Raw genomic sequence first — 20,486 nt, forward strand, 5'->3', positions numbered from 1 at the left:
AAGGATTATTCACTGAAAATTGTGCCTGGACAAAGATGAATCGAAGAAAAAAAAAAAAATGTGGAACAGGGCTATGATGTCAATTTTAGGATGGTAACAAATTACAGGGGATAGGCATAAGAATTACAACAGTCTAATCTTTTCAGTGCTCAGATAAAACATATTCTGGTCATTCCTGGAATTAGCACCTCTTACTTTGCAGTAAGTTGTGTGAATTTTCACAAAATTTGTCAAAAGTACTTCTATGGCAGCATCCTTTATATTGAAGACAAAGAGTGTTAGGACATATATTATGGGAAAAAGCGTTCATTCAACATTAACCAACAATTCTAGAACTCCGGATATGAACTTGTTAGAGTACCCAACCCTATAAAGTGTACAGCAGGCCTGCAACTCACCCAGCAACAGCTGAGCTCTCAGAATCTCTTCACATCAAAGGGCAGGAAGTCAACCAGCTGATGCGGATGGTGATGAACACACAACTAGTGGCTACGTACAAGGTAAGTGGCCTGTTCCAGCATTGCAAAAAGAGCTTTGTAGCAGTCAGCAAAAGAATCACATTCTGCAGCACATCGTTCATTTTCCCCCATAAAACATTTTCCTTTTCTGCAAAATCACAGCTTTGTTCACTCTAAGTTTCACAGTTTACTCCAGAACACAACGTTACTAAGCTCCCAGATCCCTATTATCCTACACAACAAGCAACAAGGTGTGGGGCAGCGGGAAAACCACAGACTAAATACAGTATGCACACATTGTTAATTCTATCAATCCGCATTTGTGTTCGAATGATTTTTTGGTATTTCTACCATAAATGCATATTAAGAACGTATTTCAAATATTAAAGAAAAATGGGAAAGAACTCTTTACCATTTACCACATTGCTGACTCATTTAATAATCGCTTCAAAAACATCAGAACTTTCACTCTAAATCCACTTGTATAATATTCTTGATACATCTAGACAAAAATGGCCTTCAAGTTGCTCCTAAATCCAATTCCTACCAATCCTCCAAGCTTGAAACTCCCAACAAGGACAGCAAGCACAACCCCTGGAATGTACAGCAAACATCCTCCTCTATTTCCTACAGCATGCTTTCAAGTTGCTCCATGTCAGAGCCTCTGTCAAGAGCTGCTGCCAATAGCTCCTTCCTCCTGACTTCGGATGCTCTCAACACCCTCAAGTGTGTGCAAGTAACAAAAAAAAAAAAAAAAAAAAAAAAAAAACCCAACACAGAAATGAACACTTTGCATTCAAAGAAATTCCCAGAAAGATGTCAGACTGCAATGAGAGTCTATCTCACCTTTCCATTTGAGAATAAAATGAAGTATGGGTGACTTTGGTTAGAGCTATACACGATACTTGCATTTCCTGTTTTTCAAACTAGAAAAACTAGAAAATGACCTTTAAATGCAGAGCCCCGATTGAGCTATGACTAGCTTAAGCCATTATGAAGCCAAAATATTTCAGAGAGGCATGAAGAACAATGTAAATTTCTTCATAATGCTAACACTGTCATTTCTTATTCCCTTTGGATCTGGTGTTTTATTTCTGAGAAAGAGTTAATTCATTTCCTGACTGCTCCACAAGGCACAGTTACACAATACAGCTTCAATTTACTAAGCAAGCTTTGCTGCTATCATAGATTTCACCCTGAGATCAGTTCACTGCCCTCAGGTGTGCACTTGTCAGACTGCAGAGCCCAGCTGTACATCTGTGTCACCAAAACAGCAAATAATAAGCTGGCCAAAAAAAGCTCAAGTCTCTTGACCAAGTGATCCTACTTTGGTAAGATCTTCCACATATTAGCTGACATCAAGGAAATACACAGGAACACATGAATTGGGCTTTGCGTTCCCAAGTGACAGGTAAGCCTGGCTTCCTGGTCGTACCAGAGACTGCTTGAGATGGGGATATTTGCAGACAGTGGGCAGCTCTTTCACATCTCATATAAACTTCACAAATACAACAGAAATAGCATCCCAAGCCAAATCTCAAAGATGACTGCTGCTTAGCTTTCTGGTTGTGGTTAATGCACAGAGCATTTTAGACAGAAAGCACAGAGAACTTACAGTAATTCTGAGAGACCAGTAAGCAAGACTTGGTCCCACATGTCCTTTCATTGACTTGGAACTATTTAAAAACAAGGTACATAATATATGAAGAGACTTTAGTTCATAAACTGCTAAGGTTCGGCAAGGAGTTGAAACCCTTAGCAAAAGTGGAACAACAGGTCTGAACTACAATCCCTTCGTCCCAGGCTTTTGCAGGAACTAAGCAGAAGGCAGTGCCCTGAAGGCAGCCAGAATGCCAATACTCTACTGCACCACTGAAATGGCAATGGATGAAATTATCTTGTCATGTTAAGTTTCCTTCCCAAACTCACTGACTTGAAAGTAAAAGGAAAAAAAAAAAAACCAAAAGCCAATCACATCAACTTTTCTTGTATTTTTCCTTCTCTTAAAAATATAAAAAAGAAAAACTTCAGTTACTGTTACTTCAGTTATTTGTTTTGAGTTCTAACTACTCACCTCAGCTAATGATGCCCAAAACACCACAAGTAAGTAGTTACTGAAATCACAAGAGAGAAACATTTCCAACACAATAGCCTGCAGTAGTCTCTTTGAGGAATTAAATAGATATACAGTACCTTTCCTACTATACTTGATACAGAGAAGTATATTAAAACAAAGAAGTATTTTGGCTGTGCTGAGAATGGTAATCCAGAGTCCTGGACAACCGCTTAAAGCACAAGAAGCAAAAGGAAAAACCAAAAGGGTGAGCAGAGAGAATACTTTCAATTTAATCTACAGCTCACATACTACAGTAATGACCCCACAAAATGGAATACAGTAGAAGAGTATTGTACTAACACTATATATATAATTTCTTCTGTTACACGAGATTAAGAAACAGAAAGCACCCAAGAGCCTTCAGGAGAATGAAAAACTCCTCTATGCAACTCAAATAAATGAGCAACTGGCTCTGCACCCTTCCTCAGCAGTTCAGAGACACAGATACACCCATCGGCAGAAAACACAAAGAACAAAAACATTCAGCAGGAGATGCAAGATGGGCCAACTGCATGTTTACAAGCAGCAAAGCCACAAAGGAGTTACTGAAGCTCTCCAAAACAAATACTAACATAGGATCTCCTTTTGCACTGTTGGCACTTCATTCAGATGTTACTGTTCCACGCTAATAAACAAACAAACAAGCCTCCTCTGGTTCCCTGACTGCCTTTGATTTTACACAGGTGTGAATGACTACCCATTATTTCAGATGTCCTGTTGTCTGGCCGAAAACTGCTACTGCATTATTAACACTCTTTTCAAGAAAGCTCACTTAAAACACCCAAGTAGTCATTACAAGTTACTCTTTTCCATGTCCACCTGGTAACAGAGCCAAGAGTGGACTCAAATCCTCAATTCCACTCTTCATACACTAGCAAGAAAACAAATTTTTTAGTGCGTCCTGACACTTCAGAGCACACATTCGTTCACGACCTTCCACACACAACAGCAAAGGAAGGAATAGCTTTTAAAGTCCTAGTCTATTCTGAGTCAAGGTGAGACCATTAGTCACAGTCATTTACAAATAATAGGTGTATACAAATACTAGGCAATAGTAAAGAAATAATTACTCCTCCTTCACACCCCAGAAGCGCACACAAGGGCCGGCTACGGCAGCAAGCCATGGAAGGCGAATCCACCCTTCAGCATCTCCCAAAGAGGAGCTTCAGTGTGTGCTCCTTGATTCCTCTAGTCTGGGTCCATCATTAATAACTACCTTGAGACAACAATTTTTGCTGTTTGAACCCAAGAGAAAAAAAAACACAAGTTACAAAGATTTGTACTAAGCATGTTTCTGCCCAAACAAAATACTAAGTAAACAGATTCTAATGGAACAAAATCAGTCAGGAATATCCTTATTACACAGACCTCCCTCCATTGATGAAGCAGGCTCATTTATTATGCAAAACATCACATACTACAAAAAACTATGTTGTGTCTGGAAGGCAGCTGCTATCTCAATAATTTTTCAATTGTTCTTTTACAGCAGTGATAAGGTAAAAACACAGGTAGATCAGCATTTCTATTCTGACAAGGTATGACTAAGTTGCTACAAAAAAAAAAAAAAACCACACCAACCAACCTCAGAACATAGGAGTTCTAAATCACAAAAAGATCAGAATAAAATTAACTACAAATGCAGAGCACCTATTCTTACTGAAAGGTCCATTAACAGCAAGAAACAGAGTTTTATTCTGCACTGTTGCTTTAAGATTGATTCCTTGCAGGGAGTGAAGTGGGAATGGGCAGAGAGCAGGTGCTCATGATGACCAAAAGAGAAGGGAAAAAAAAAGCAGGCAGGAGTGATTTCCTCATCCATAGAAGTAACCATACTGTGACAGGACCGATGCTGTCGTCTTTACCTCAGCAAATGACTACCAAGGTCACACAAGGACTTCATCCTTGGGTTACAACTTCTAGAGTTACTTCTGTATGTGAGGAGTTGCCACCTGAATAAGCTTTCTAAGACTAATCAGGCATTTCTGCTTATCACTCTTGCCATCAGACTCGACTTCCTGAACACATAGCCAGGTTTTAAGGAGAAAGTTTCTACTGCAACTGATATTCCTTTTCTGCTCTCTGAACTGAATGTTCTGGTCTAACAGTGGCATGCTTTGATACCACCAACAGTATTCTCCCAACTTATTCAGGTTAAGTAAGCCCTATGCACAGCAGGAGTCAGCACAGGCTCATTCAGTAAATAAGAGTACGATGCCAGATTTGAAGATACAACATTACACACTGCACAAAACAGACACTTTGGAAGAACTTCTCCGAAATAGCACTGGCATGCACACGCTTCACCGGGCTTCAGGAGAGATTGCAGAAAAGCAACATATAAACCTCCTTAAAAGTTAAAAGAAAATGTTTCTGGAGCACCGAGTTCAAAATACATTAACAGCTGCTCCAAACATAATTCTGACAAGCACTGCCTTGTCCACTGCAGCACTTCCCTTATGTGAAAACAAAACAACTGCCACTGCTCCGAGCTGTGCTGTATTAAAATCACAGGAGAAAAAGGAAAGAGGTGTCACAGTAGCAGAACCACAAAAATGAGATTTGGCACTTGAGCAACTACGCCAAAAATAGGAGGCCCAAACAGCATGCTGAAAATCTAAACAAACAAACAAAGCGCACAAGTTACAAACCACCCACACTTCCAGCAATTTCCCCAGTAAATATTACAAAAACTTGGAAAATAAGTTTGGAAGGAACTTATTAGATAACCTAGGCCTTAGAAAAATTACTTTTCATCTGCATTTATGAATCATCTTCAACAAATCACCATTCTCTCTCCTTTGCTTTGTGGAGATGTTTAAGATGCTGACAACGACCCCCTTGCTCCAACAGATTTGTAAGGCAGTATACACAAGCGCCCAGCACCACTCTAAGTCACCTTCTCACCAGGAATCATATCACTGAAAGAAAAGAATATTCACAACCTTCCCAAATTGGAAAGAAATATAAATTGTTGAAGTATACTTTTAGAAACCACATCAAAATAAAGGAAACATTCTTTCTGGACATCTAGAAAAAGCTTCAGTACTTGAGCACTAGTTTTACATAGCCAGCTAGTGCCTTCAAGCAAGTAGCTTGATTTAGAAAGCTCAGCGACAAACATGAACCATGTTATGTTATGTGTTAACAGTGAATTAACATCATGCTTATGTCCATTAAACAAGAGCAGGATTTTGCCTACAGTTGCTTTCTTCTTCATACTAGACAGATACCACAGTTTTGTTTCACAGTTGTAAGGCCAACTCCTACCACTTGAAGTCTGTATAAGCTTACTGTATTAAAAAAAACACAAGTGTTTTCATATATACATAATCCATATCTACACACACACAGCCTTCTACATATACCATCCAAATTGCTATTTTTCACATATTCGTTTTGAAAGACACAGTCTTCTTTCCCAAAGATCCACTAGTGAATCGATCCTCATTCAGAAATGTTATCTTTCTGAAGATCTGACACCAGGAAACATGCCCTTCAGCAGAGATCTGATCTCTCTCTAAACGAGAGGAAAGCAGCACAAGAAGTTCCAAGCACAGCACAGCGAGGTGGACAGTGAAATAGAGAGAAAGATGAGAATCTGGGTCTACTCATGCCATTCTAGGCTGAAATTCATAGGCTCAAAATGTCTGTGAACAGCATAATTACAGATTTCAAGAACTGCAGTCATATTTTACAACTCTGAGAAAGACCATCGTGTATTCCACAATGCAGAATAGCTGCATGGCAATGAAAACACACAAGAGCCCCAAACACCTACAGTAGCACCTTTAATGTCCAACTCAAACATGCAGTCAAGTTGCTTGACTTGGCTTCTACTGAAGCTAATAAACAATCATCAGCACATCAAGAGGAAATCCTAAGAAAAAGTACTAATGTCAAGAAAAAGAGTTTCCTCTAATTCCATTCTACTGTAGTGTCAAGGATTACAAGAACAGGCTACTGCCAGTAAGTAACACCGAGTAATTCCATTAAGTTACCTCAGTTTTGAATAAAAGCAAGGTAGAAGTGTAAAAAGAGTGCAGCTAGATTGCAGATCAGCAACTTCTTGCTCCCACTGTCCCCTCTTTTTTCCACCTCAAAGAGAAAGTCACTAGGCTACTACTGATGAGATGACAGATACCAAACGCCTATTTGAAGAAGCTGGTAAAATTCAGCACTAAATTACATCCTCCTTACACATTGGTAGGGATCTTAGGGGTGGTCTTGGGACTTGGAGCACAGAAACTCCAGTAGGCAAAGCTGTATAGGTTTGGGGTATCCCTCTCCTTGTACTATAATCTCCAGTACCATCTCTTCACAGCACTGGACAACAGATTTCAGCACGTTTGTGCAGGATTAGTTTTAGCCTAAATTATGCCCTTCTTGTTCAAGTAAGCACAAGCAGAACAGAGAGCAGTGACAGACTGGTCTCAGCCAGCCTCCACCCAAGATAACAGCAAAGTTACAACTAAAACACCAACATCTATTTCCTCCTTTTCTTGTTACTAGGTGTCCTGCAAAACACTCTCATAACACAGTGCTTTATTTACAAAAGATGGCAAAAAGGCCCAAGGGTTTCAGAGAGCAGCAGCATGAAATACCTTGCAACTACCACGTCCCAACAGCACAAATCACGTTTTCTTCAGCCACTTCGCATTCCTGTAATGAAAGCCTTTGTTACTGTTTCTACTCTTTAGTTTAGCTTTAGGTACTGAAGTTATAAAGCTGTGCTCTCACTTTGCATCTCTTTGCATTTAGACCACAGGAGCAAAAGAAATCACATCCTAACTGCTGCTAAGAACAAGGAGCCCCAGACCCCTGGCTCTACAAGAGCTTACAATACACCAACTGCTCAGGATAGTAAACCAATTGATACATACTTAATCAAATAGGAAACAAACAGGGAGTTCAAAGAAAACAACAGGTGGCTACATCTGTATATGAAGAAGTAATCTACTGAGAAATACACACATGCTTTTTTGTTACCACTCTCTACACATAATTTCTGTATTATGAAAGCTGACCAACAAAATCATGCAAGTTTGAAGATGACTACAGAGAAAAGGAGAAAAAAAAAATCTAGAAGCCATGGTTTTGGCCACAGGAAGTTCAGACTGAGGCAGGATATCCAGGTCATACCAGAAAGATTAAAAGAGATTTTGCTCAGATGAAAGCAAGGGAATGGACACAGGGAAGAAGAGAAGGTAGCCTCAGCACAAGACAAACTAAAGCTTTGATTTAGACATTATCCATGAAAAAATGCTTAGAAAGGAAACAAGAACTCAACAAAAGGAGACCTGAGGGTTCCACACCACATGAAACTGAATTATGGGCAGCAGGAACCATCAGAAGGGCAGCAGGATAGAGGGCAGTCACAAAAAGCTGAAACAAGGAAAGATTTTAAGATGAAGAGGATGAACACAGGGTAACAGTGAGAGGGAATACTCTTCAATAATTTCACTTTACACAGAGAAAATACTCACACATCCTCCATCCTGAGCATGGAGTACCTCCAAGCCCCTGAACTAAGGCAACACCAGTCTGACCCAAGCACAGGGACATGCTGAGCCTGAAGAGAAAATTAGCAAAATAGCAATAAAGTGTTGTAAATGTAACCCCAGAGTTTGAGGGAAAGGCAATTATACCTGTTAGTACCTGAAACAGTATTTTCCTTCTATTTAGAATGCCATCTGAACCTTCCTGGTTTTTCCATTAAAAGAATTGCTATTTCTACTAAGTTACTAAGCAAAATAAATATTGCATGTGAAAGGTCTCTCCCCTCCCCCAAACAACCTGCAGTAGCTCATAAGGCACACAACCTCTGGATCAAGCACTTCTCAACAACATGCAGTGAGAAGGAGCGCTGAGAAGCGGATCCTTAAGAACAAAAGAAACCTACAATACTACAAAACTACAATACCTACAAAACCAATTTCAATTAAACTGGAAGTCTGGGTAAGTATGGGAAAGGAAGAGTTACAGAACACAATGTCTACGCAGTCTGAATACACCTCATGTGGCATTTTTCCAATGGCCACTAGTAAAGCACACTAGGGTGCATTACTGGAAACAAGCAAGCTGATCACTCTGAACACTATCCTCAATGTCATCCTTAAACTATTTGAAATAAAAACCTTGCAGTTAACAAAAATTTGCACATGACTGACCTAATTCACTCTTTTTTTAAAAAAAAGATTTTCAACCACATTAGTAGCATTCCTAAGCTTAACGAGGATTTCAGTAAAATAATATGTTGATATAAGTTAGACCAGAGCAGAACAAAATATACTAGTTGTTCAGACACAAAACCAAGTGGAAGAAACAGAAGTGCTCAGAGAAGATATGGCTTACTTGCCAAGAGATAAGAGCTGGGAGCCCAGGAGCTGGCCTCTGCTTCTCATTCTGGCTCATCTGTGCATTGCACCTTTGTATGGCCAGGTTTCATGGCTTGGCAAACAGAAGCTAATTGATTCTAGAAGCTTACTGTGCGAACAGACAATTGAGATGGTAGATTTTTTACAGTATAAAAGTCATTAGGATTGCTATGTACAGGTGAATATTTTGCAGTGTCACATCCAGTATAATTTGCAGTCAATTTTCAGAAAATAATGTGAGGAATAAAAACAACTTCTGGGACAACCTGCATCCACTCTGTACCAGGAAATTTTTATTTGCAGTTTAATTGCAACTTAATATCAAAAACACCAGCATTTCACCATTCAGCTGTAGGTTGACAAAAGTGAAATCACTTCAATTTGCTGTTACAATTCAGAATTCAAGCACTAATCTACAGACATAAGATCAAGCTTCAAAAAAAAAAAAAAAAAAAAAGGCAGATTCTCTGAATCTTTGTACATATGGATATTCCAAATTATTAAACAGTACTGAGACAAAATGGTTCATTGTTCTTACAGCACAGTATCTTGTTTGGTATGAACTAATGATAGGCTATGGTTACAAAGAGTATGTCAGTAAAATTCAGGGGAGAAAAGACAGATGCTGCAGTTTCAATAAGGCACACACAGTGTCACATGCTATACAGAGGTTAAGAACACAGACACACCTTCAGCCTACTGCAGCAGTGCTTTTTACAGTTACACCAACCCACAAACAACCCAACGGATTAACTCTAATGTAAAGCATCTTAGTAGCAGGGAGTTGATTGCTTTGCTGTGAGAGCACACTGAGCAAATCGTTGTATTTCTCCATTTGTTCCTGTTAGACCAAAGCATACTAGGAATTTCTGCACAGAATAAAGGCATGCCTAAAATTCCTGAAAATTGAAGTATTAGAAGCCTTTCTACTTCTGCAAGGCACATTCCTTTGCAACTAAGAGGACATCACCAACAGAAGCCAGTCAGCCTAAGCACCTGCATCCCAGTCCAACCTTCTCCATTCCAAAGGAAAAAAAAAAAAAAACACAAAAGAAAACGCCACAATAACAACAAACTCCTTCACCAACTTCAAGTTAAGCAGAAAGAGGTGCAAAAAGCTTGGTGTACTGTGAAGATATTCAGGAAACAAATTTGTCACAATGGGTTAACAGCTCATTGCTCAGTAAACTGGATTTAACCCTAACTTAAAACAAGAAGAATTAACTGGATGGCCTCACAGTTCACTTCACCACACCGTAAACGTTGATTAATTTACAGTAATTGCTTTCCTCTGTACAAGACAAAAATCAGAACTGAAATAAATGTTCATAAGGTCACAGATACAAAACTACAAAGGTTAAGCACAGAGCTACCTGACAGAAAGGTGCTGCAATTCTGTGAAACTCTTTTTCTATGTACTTTACAGTAATACCTTTTTTCTTTCATTAAAATAATTATTACAAAACCATTATCTCCATAAGCGCTGTTTATACAACGTTCTGTGACACGGATTTGGAGGTCACTTCTATTCGGCAGCACTTAAGAACCTCCTTTCACACTAATCAATATAAAGCACTTAATTGCCAGCTTCAAATGCATCGCAGAAACAACAGCTAATACAAATGGGCAATCTCATGTTATGGCCAACAACAGCAGAAACTTGCATGTCAAGAATGCCACAGTGACTTCTACACAGATGGCTCCCCACACTTCCATATACCTCCACTGAAGGCAATGACACAACTCACCTTTGGTTAAGCACACGAAAAGCCTTGACAAGAAACCCATTCCTTCATAAATACAATGTAATAGCTGTTCTCACATCATTCAGATGAAGCCATGTTCCCAAATGTATGACTATAGCAGAAGGGCATCAACAACAATGCCTAAAATGTCATTTCTATGGCAAAATATATTTCAATTGTCTGGATAATACTTAGCACCAACATCTACTTAAAATATATATATATATTTTGCTGATGCCTTTGCAAAAAAAAAAAAAAAAAAAAAAAAAAAAAGGACTTAGGTGAAGGATTTTTTTTTTAAGTCTCTTTTAAAAAGAAAATATAAACAAATAGTATCTGAAAACGCCCGCAGTTTCTTTTGTGACTTACAGATGAGTAACAGAGAAGGGGTACAGAAGACCATAGGCAAGTTTTCTCTTGTTAATAATATTTTAAAACAAACCCAACCAGAACGTGGGCATACCATATTTTTTTCTTTAGAGAACTCTACAAAGAGAGCACAACATTTCCACAGTTTTGACTAGAGAAAAGTTACGTGACGTAGAACCATTTTCAATGGCCAGAAGAGATGCTGCACATCTGAGTAACAGAAGTATGAAAGCAAAGCTGGCTGTCTATTTTGTGACCATAACAGCACTGCCTAAATACCACAGCATTTCAGTTCTATTAAAGATGAAATGAGAACAATTAAAGCCATCTACCAAAGGCAAAGAAAACCAGAAGGAAATAAACACAGTAAAGGACTGTTTACATTCATCACACAAGAACAGACTGAATTGAGTCACTGACCTCATCAAGCCATTTGTAGTTCCCTGTCTCTTCCTTTCTTTATACCTGCACATATATTGAAGAGTTCTCTCTATTTCTCTATTAATGCATCCTAAGTACAGCTGATCTAATTTCTTCTTAAAATCATTTCAAATTGGTGTCACTGTAAAGGATGTTTCTTAAATCAAAAAAGTTCTAAAGCTACTTTTTGTCACATTTTTCTTTCAAGTTGAGCTTATCAGCCTGCATTTACCTTCCTCAGTCTTAAGTAACAGTGAGTAACTCATATACATGTAGAAAAGGAAAAGCAAAATGCCTGGAACCCAGAGGCTTTCTCAGGTAAGCCCCGGTTGCTAAAATTAGCCAATCCCATTTCTAAATCACAAATGCTGTCAACAGAGATAAAAATTAAAGCTACCACTAAATAAGTAGAACAAGCCAAGTGTAGGAGTTTTGTTTCCTTCCCATGATCTCAAATTGTGCCCTAATTAGCTACCAGAACTCAAACACACTGATTGTTTCCAAGGGCATTTCTTCAGCTGTAGCTCCTATATAAACGACATCAAATCATCAGCACTTCACAAAGCAAATCAGGTCTAAAAACAGGCAAAGTAACCATTTTCACTTTAAAACAAAACATGATTTTAAAACGCAGATTCTAAATAGCAAAATAAACTGTGTGGCACTTCAAGTTGAAGTTCAAGTTGAAGTCATTTCAAGGCTTGAAAGCAACTGAAAACCTGTGAAGCTCAGACATATTGCAGAAACTTGACTTTCCCCCACTTGCTGAGCTAATCTAGTAAAAACAACCCAGAACAAAAGACGAAAAGCCATCTCAGATGTTCATCTGTTTCACCTTGCTTGTTTTTTTTTTTTTACTGAGGTCTACAACTAGTTTTAGGACTGTTCATGAAATAGTCCTAAAAAGATCTGAGGACCAGAAGATGAACTTCTTAGCTCCCCTAAATATAGCAGCAGCCACATGGCTATTGCTAAGACCACATCAGCTTTTCCATACTAGAATAGTTTCTAAATCTTTCACCCCCAAAATTTCAGATTGTGCTGTGAATATTCAGTTTCACATGCAGTGAAGCATCTCAGACCTAGAACAGTTTAAACAAAAATACACAACCGATAAAAAATTCCACAAAATTAAACAGCCCAACAGTCTCACCAAAAAAATAATAATTCTTATTGTATCCAAAAGTAGTCTGTGATTACCAAATAGATATTTATTACTCATAAGAAAGTAAGATTACTTTTTCTAGGAGTAAATCCATTTTTAAAAGTCTGAACTTCGGAAGATGAATAGTGCTCTGGAGTAAATTTGTGTTTTGTAATTAGTAAATGCACAAACATAACAAACAATTCATACCACTCCAAGACCAATTCCAATAACTGCAGACTGAACTACTGGCAGTAATAATGCAGATTTGTGAATGCTTGGCATAAACCCAAGTCTTTCCACAACAGCACTGACACTCACCAGAAGACATACCAGGCACCAAGTTCTATTTCACTGATGGGAGAAATAGATTAACATGCACTTTATTTCACACAGTATACTCAAAATAAAGAGTTAGCCCTGGCGTAAAATTGATATTATTTTCCCTAATGGAAAAGAAGTTCAAAGAAAGAACTGAAAGCACTCAGACATCACTTCACCAATGGAGGCCATGACAGAAAGTATGATTTCTGGCTGCCAGCTTTCCACTGCTGCCACTGCTCAGTGTGTTTCTGACTTTTAAAGCACATATACCCTCTCTGTAATCCATCATTTACATTGCTTCAGCTCTCTGGCAAAGAGACGTGAGGTTATAATGGTATCAAAGAACAGGATGCTCACAGTCTGCTCACCGCACCTAAGAGCTGAAGTGCACAGCGCTTCTGTAACAACCTCGTTTTGCTGAGCCCCTCATCTGAACAGAAACGCCAAGGGCTGCTGGTTTCACTACGAGCGCTGGCTTTCAGGAGAGACAGCTCAGGAGTGTTTGCAAGATAAAGACATCATTCATCTGGACACTTTCAACAGCAGGCACTAGAAACCTTTCCTCCTACATTTCACCTCACAAACCCTCTCGAAAAATGCCAAGTTTTAAGTCTGGAGAGCATAGCTGGTGGAAACACAGGGCTCTGGCAACACTACCTTGAAAATGGGAGGGACTGCTTCAATCTGAAGCTAAGGCATAACTGGAAAGGAGAAGCAGAAAAGCAGCAGGAAAAGCAGGCCAGTATGAAACCTTATTCCTGCCTTTCCAAAATAGCACATTATTTCAATTAGCAGCCTGTAAGATCCACCACAGAAATCTTCAGGTACTATCAGACCCTCAGAATAACACATTTTTTTCCTCCAAAAGATAACATTAAATGTACCAGCTACTCAACAAGATGGGCTCCAACCACTACTATTCTAATTCTACTGACATGGTTAATTTATTATTATTATTTACAGGCTGTCAGCTTGCTAAGTCCACTGCAGATTATACTTCTATATACAAAAAGTACTGAGAGTCAGTATGTTTTCCAAGTCTTCCACAGCTTCTGTATGCCACAATTTTAAAGAGTATTTAAAGTACTTCTAAGGAATCTCCTATTTCCTCCTTAGTTAGAATGCATTAATTATAGGCTTTTCCTTCTGATAATAAGAAAACAAAGACAAGTGCAATACGAACAGTATAAGAAACTTAATTACTGAGTCAGATGCCCTTCAGATGCCAGTCTGACTACAGTGAGGAGCAGGAAAATAAAACACACAACACACACCTATCAGCCTCCAGTGTTAGATCAGTTATCAAAACAATGTCTTTCCTCAGTGGCTTCATAAGGAGGAACTCAACCAGCTAATTAACCTTTTATGTTTTGAAATGTGCTTTTCTAAAGACAGGTAGCCTGCTGATGTATTTATTGTAAATCAGATGTGGTAAGTAGTTCTGAATGTAAATGCTGAAGTACAGCATGACTTTGAACTTTGAAGGTCACATACAGTATGCATTAACATCAAGGCTCTTGTGTCAGATGCATCTTCTGTTTTTCACCTATACTTAGGAGGAGGGAAATGAAGTAAGAAAAAATAACAAGAACCAGTTCTGCGATAACTCGAGAAGAACTGTAATCCACTTGTTCTCACTTGAAAGACCTACAGCCACTGAAATATTCCCCTAAAATTAAACAAGAAAATGGAATGGTGGATGGTGGTGAAGACAGTTTCTTTCTACTATTCAACTGCATTTAATTAAACCAGCAATTCCACCATGTGAAAGAATGTATTTTTCTCCATTTTCACAGACACTTCAAGCATTTCCTTTAAGAGAGCTGAAGGATTTTCTCTTTGATTAACACCTTCTACTTTAAAGCAGCACAGCTGTGACTGCAGATACAAGTCAGAGGGTTGTCTACTGATCCTTTCTCTAGCCATCAGGGGATTTATCTTCCATTCTCCTACATTCCCACTAGCTCTAGAATACAAAGCTCAACAGTTGGGCCTATAGGCATAGAAATATAGTTCATATACCAGAATTTGGTTCAGGATAAAAAAAAACATAACTCAGGGATAAATAACCAATATAGATTTCTTTTTAGCACCACCACGTTCAAATGCAGCACAAACAATAAGCCCTCCCAGTGAAACACCAAGTTCCACACAATCCCCTCTTACACATAAATAACAAAGCAGACAGGAACGCGGACAGACATACATGACATATACGCCAACTCACCCCATTCTAGATACTCGAGGATGTTCTTCTCTCTTCTCAGAGGGGAATTGTTACATTCATCGTACAGGCAGATGAGTATATCCAGCAAGGTTTCTACGCTGAAGCACTGCCCATTAGTCTGAGTTGGCCCATCCAAAATAAACTGCTCCAACTGCTTCAGACGCACTTCTCCAGACATGGTTGTTTCAGTTTGCAATGGGGTTTCCTTTTTAATTATTATTATTACTTCGTCAAAAAAAAAAAAAAATCCAAAAACCAGCTTTTCAAGGTGTTGTTTGAAAAGAAGCCTGCGGTATTCTTACCAAGTGTCAAGAGCTGGTGGTGCCTTATTTACAGCCCACCTCGGCTCCCAGCCTGAGGCTGAGCTCAGGGAAGTTTCAGGCACACACAGATAAACGCTACGTGTGTGAGCGTGTGTATATATATATGTACATATATAGGCGCATATATATAATTTTTTAATTTAAGAAAATAAAGAAAAATCTTCTACTATGCTTAATAAGGAAAAATAGATTGCTTCTTCTGACACTTCAGTGATAACAATCACTCTGAAATCCCACCAGGACTGCCTGACACCGATTTTACCGCATGTAGATGGATGTAAGCTTTTATATCTTTAAAAACGTCCTTCTCCTTCATTCAAAATTCAGATCATGCAACACAACCCTGAAACGAATCCCACTGCATCATTAAAGTGTAAAAGCCCCATTCCGTCCGCATCGGATTTCGCTTCCAAGAAAGGATCGGAAAGGGGAAAAAAAAAAAAAAAAAAAAAAAAGGGGGGGGAATAAATATATATTGACGTTGGGAGGGAACAACGGGGCGGGGAGCGGCACGGCCGCCTGGGCCTCGGCCTCCCGGTCAGGGGCAGCGCCCGGCGGTCCCCTCGCCGCCGCCGTGGGGGTGGGGCCCGTCCTCAGGGCGCAGCCACGTCCTGCCCCGGGGAGCCGTCCCCTGCCGCCGCCTCCTCCTTACCGAGTCTCCTTTTAAGGCCTTTCAGGGATTGGAATAAGCTCAAGTCTTCATCGCCGCCCTCTCCTCCTGTGCTGCGCCGAAGGGCGGCGGGAGAACGCCCGGAGCCCTGTCACGGCCGCTCCATAGCCGCCCGCCCCGCTCCTCCTGCTGCTCCTCCGCTGCGCGTCCTGCGGCGGGAGGCAACGCGGCGGCCCCGCTCTGGCTGCGGGCCGGGAGGCCCCGGCGGCGGCTTCACTCCCGGCGGCGAGGAGATGCTCCTCCGGCCTCGCCTCCACAGGCAAAGGGCATCCTTCCTTCCCGGCGTGTGCGTGCGTGCGGGGAGGGCCGCCTCCCTGCCGCCCTTCCTCCCGTTCTCGTCGCCTTCTCCCTGCCTCCCTCCCGCGGTCACACGCAGCAGCCGCCGCCGAGCTCGAAGCTGCCCAACATGGCGGCCGCGGCGGGAGGGGAGCCGCCGCCGAGCGCCGCCGCAGCGCGGGGAGCCGAGCCCGGGCGCCGCCGCTACTGATGGGATTGAGGGGAGGAGGGAAGCGAGGGGGCGGATGCCGGAGCGGGGAATGCAGGGATACGGGCGGGCCCGGGCGGAGGGAGGAAAGGAAGGAGGAGACGGAGTGTGCGAGGGCCGGACGGGAGCTGTGCGCGGGGCTCTCCCGGTGCAGAGGGGGGCGCCGCCCGGCTCGGCTCCCTGGGCTGTGCGGGCCGGGCTCCACTGGGCCCACGGCCGGGGAGGCCGTGCTCCAGCGGAGCGTCACCGCGGTGTAAAATGGCAGTCGGCGGAGTATGGTCTCTCCTGAGGTGTAGAAAATGTGGGATCACACTCGGGCTGAAATATCACCTGTGCAACTGCTCGCAAATCAAGCTCAGTCTTGAAACAGAAAAAAGGTGGCCCGGCGGCCACGTGCCGCGCAGTCATGGGTCGTTGGGAAGAGGAAGAGTTCAGCAATCTGTGGAAAGCCACAGAATCCCAAACCCGTTGGAGCTGAGGGGAAGGAAGCAGCTCAGGCACGTGTTCTCTTGATTGGTAACCAGCACAGAAGACCTTCAGCTGTTTGGTTTGTTTTTTTTTTTTGGCATAACAGGCACCCATATAATAAATGGCTTTGGCTAGTCTACATTTGCTGGATAGTGTAATACATAAGAACTCTTAGCTAGGTGAAGGAGAAACATCATTAGGATTAATTGGAAGTCCAATACAATTCACTTAGACCTGTAGAAAAACGTGTTTGGAATCACTAAAGCATATATGGTGTGAAGCCACAGAGGACAGTGACCACCACCTTGTGCTAGTGGAAAGACAGGATGCAGAGTCCCTGCCTGCTTCATGCTGGTAGGCATAGGAAGGTGACCCAACAGTTGGGGCAACAGCTCATGGTGAATGGAGAGAGAGAGAGAAGTACAGATAATTTAACTCTGAAGTCTTCTTAACATGCAAACCCTTGGAGAAACATCATCAGGAACTGACAAAAATGTAAGTGAGCTTATCATAAGCAGAAGAAATAAAATTAACCTATGATGATAGGGTCAAGGGAATGGTTTCCTTCCTGTCCTGGGGGACACTGTATTACAAGAGCTGCATATTGAGAGTGGGTGTGCTATTCATCCTTATCTGCTAAAATCTTAACATTTATAGTATTTGACTGGAGAAGACTGCTAAGGTGATCATGTCCAACCACCTACCCATCTATATAATCAAAGAGCATTAGGATGTTACAATCATAAAATAAACAAGACAGATAGGCAAAGCAGACTATGATAATAAAAGAAAATAAATAGAAGATTACCCCCATCCTAGACTCACCTACAAAACACCAGCAGAGGTAATCTCCACTGGCAGCCAGCTCTTAAATAGGTCTAGGAGGGGTGGAACCAGGCTCCACCCCTTCCAGCAGCACAGCTGAATTGCCTCCACCTGAGCTCCTCTGGCTGACTCATGGCTTGCCTCAGGTGATCAATCAGAGGTTCAGGCCATGACTCAGCAGTTCCCATACACCGTCCCTCCTGTGCACACTAACCCCTATCACTCAGTGCCACATCAACATGTTTCTTGAACACCTACAGGGACAATGGCTCCACCATTAACATGTTCCAATGCACCATCACGCTGTGAGGAAATATTTTCTCCTGCAGTCCAACCTGAGCCTCCTCTGGTACATCTTGAGGCCGTTACTTCATGTCCATCTTCATGGAAGGGGTCTCAGCAGTGGTTCCATGATGGGAACCCACGCTGAGGCTGTGGCTCACAGGCATTTTTACACCAGGAATGAGGTGCTTCCTGCTGCCTTTCCGCAGAATCTGTGGAAATCAGTTTCAAACCTGGGTGTGGAGATGTCTGGTGATGACAGTAAAAATAAATCGCTGTTGCCAGGTTAGATGAACCAGATCAGATACCACTTCTTGTGGGAGAGCCAGAGACCCATCAGCCAAGTTTGTATTGCATGTTAACCAATAATGGTGTTATGGAGGGAAAAAGGAGAACACAAAGAGTTAAAAGGATGTTAGCTCCTTGGGTTTTGGCACTGCTTGGTAGGGAAGTGAACTACAGAACTGCTGCCAGAGATATGATGGGTGCGGATATTTCATTTATTTACTTATGTTACTGTGTTTTCCTCAACCATTAATAAAGTCTTCTCATGTTTTAATCACAGACAAAATGTTTGCAAACAAGAAAGAATTGCCTTTTAAGGATACCTAGCAAAGGGACTCACTTTCCTTATATTTCTGGTTTTAACATCTAACCCTTGTTTCTATCAAAGGCGCTTAGAAGTTACACATTAGGGCAGATTTTTAAGAAAGAATGCAAAAGAGATATTGGTCAAGAATATTTAGGAAACTGGCAAAAGGACAGAAGTATAAAACTCAGAAGTTCTTTTCTCTCTTATGTTCTGTCATGAAGATATACCACATCTTGAAATTATACACACACAAATTGTGCAAACATGTTCCTCTGTCTCTGATAATTATCATATGTTAGTTTCACTCTATTCTTATTTTAATAAAATCGCAATCATGTTTGCTTATTTAGCTTTGCAAATGTGTACAGCCCAGAAAAAAATAAGAAGAGATAAAAAGAAATACACATTACACAGCAAATTAACAAAGCTGATAGCAACACAGGGAATAGTGAGGAATGAAGAAGCTGCAGCTGAAACAATACAGTTTATGCATTAACAATGTGTATGTTGAGTGTTTCAAAACTTGATGTTAGCATAATAAACAGGCTTTTCTCTCTGGGGGCATGAGATTTGTTGGCTTTGATGAAATACTGCAGATATTTGCTAACGTCATGCAAATCATTTAAGAGCAATCGCTTACGCTGCTCTTATAACTTACTGGATCTGTTGCACGTTCAGGGATAAGGGCTCAAGAATAGCCTTTATTTGTTCACAAAATTTTGCATCCAGATTTTCTGTTCTCCTGAACTTCACTTTGTAGACATTGTTTGCACTGATATCGCAGTTTATTTTCTGAGGAAGGTTTGGGCAGTATTCTGTGTGAATACTGTTTAGAGAATGTGTATTTAGACACAAATTGGTTCAATTTGAAAAGGGGTCCTACACTGTCATCTGAAAGATGATAGTAACTTTGGTTATTACAAGAGAATTCAGATGACGTAGAGTACACAGGTTGCTGACAAGGACGGTTCTGAAGACATGCATGTGCAAACTGAGCAAATCTTTCTGTAGCATCTGTAGTACTGTCATTCTCTGTAGTACTGTCATTCCACATAGATCTTACCATTGGGGAAAGCTTAATCCCAGTGGACAGAGAGATCTCTTCAATGAAGCTAACAATTCTATCACCGAAGTAATAGTCTCAATACCTATAGTAATGTAGTTAGCAACTCACTTTAAGGTTGTTAAAAACTTGTAAATCTATTTTTCTTTTCCTCTTTAACTGCCTTACCAAAGCCAATCTGTATTGTGAGATCTACAGTAAAGTCAAAGTACAAGCTTTCACAGAATGGTACGTGGTACCTGGCAAAATCAGTACTTATTATTTCCTTGTTCCCAAAACAGTGATTGTGAATGTATATGTGTGCATAAGCATTGCAAATAGAGTATTATTTTTCTCTTCTCTCGTGCTTCTTTTATTGCTCTTTAGAGACTCATTTACAGTGCTATTTTCTGTGAATGGCTGAACTGATTAATTTTACCAAGGAGACAAATTCAATCATAGTGATCTCACTTCACTGGTGTATGGGAACTGCAGAGTCACAGCCTGAACCTCTGATTGATCACCTGAGGCGAGCCATGAGCCAGCCACAGGAGATCAGGTGAAGGCAATTCACCTGTGCTGCTGGAAGGGGTGGAGCCTGGCTGCACCTCTCCTACAACTAT

General features: G+C 40.8%; 1 protein-coding gene across 10 annotated transcripts in view; it reads right to left on the minus strand.

Annotated features, from left to right (window-relative positions):
* CDC42BPA (CDC42 binding protein kinase alpha) overlaps positions 1-16,269 on the minus strand; it is a 150,709-nt gene extending 134,440 nt beyond the window's left edge. For 3 of the 10 annotated variants that reach the window (XM_052687223.1, XM_052687241.1, XM_052687233.1), the window contains exon 1: positions 15,178-16,119. In XM_052687223.1, the coding sequence (XP_052543183.1) occupies positions 15,178-15,355 (178 nt within the window). In that variant the 5' untranslated portion in view covers positions 15,356-16,119. Of the gene's footprint in view, positions 1-15,177; positions 16,120-16,152 lie in introns of those variants that run through there. The other 7 variants (XM_052687187.1, XM_052687170.1, XM_052687251.1 and 4 more) reach the window with 5 other exon arrangements.
* Positions 16,270-20,486: the final 4,217 nt, after the last annotated feature.

Source organism: Tympanuchus pallidicinctus, unplaced genomic scaffold (genome assembly GCF_026119805.1).
Source record: "Tympanuchus pallidicinctus isolate F22 unplaced genomic scaffold, pur_lepc_1.0 scaffold1, whole genome shotgun sequence".
Taxonomy (NCBI): domain Eukaryota; kingdom Metazoa; phylum Chordata; class Aves; order Galliformes; family Phasianidae; genus Tympanuchus; species Tympanuchus pallidicinctus.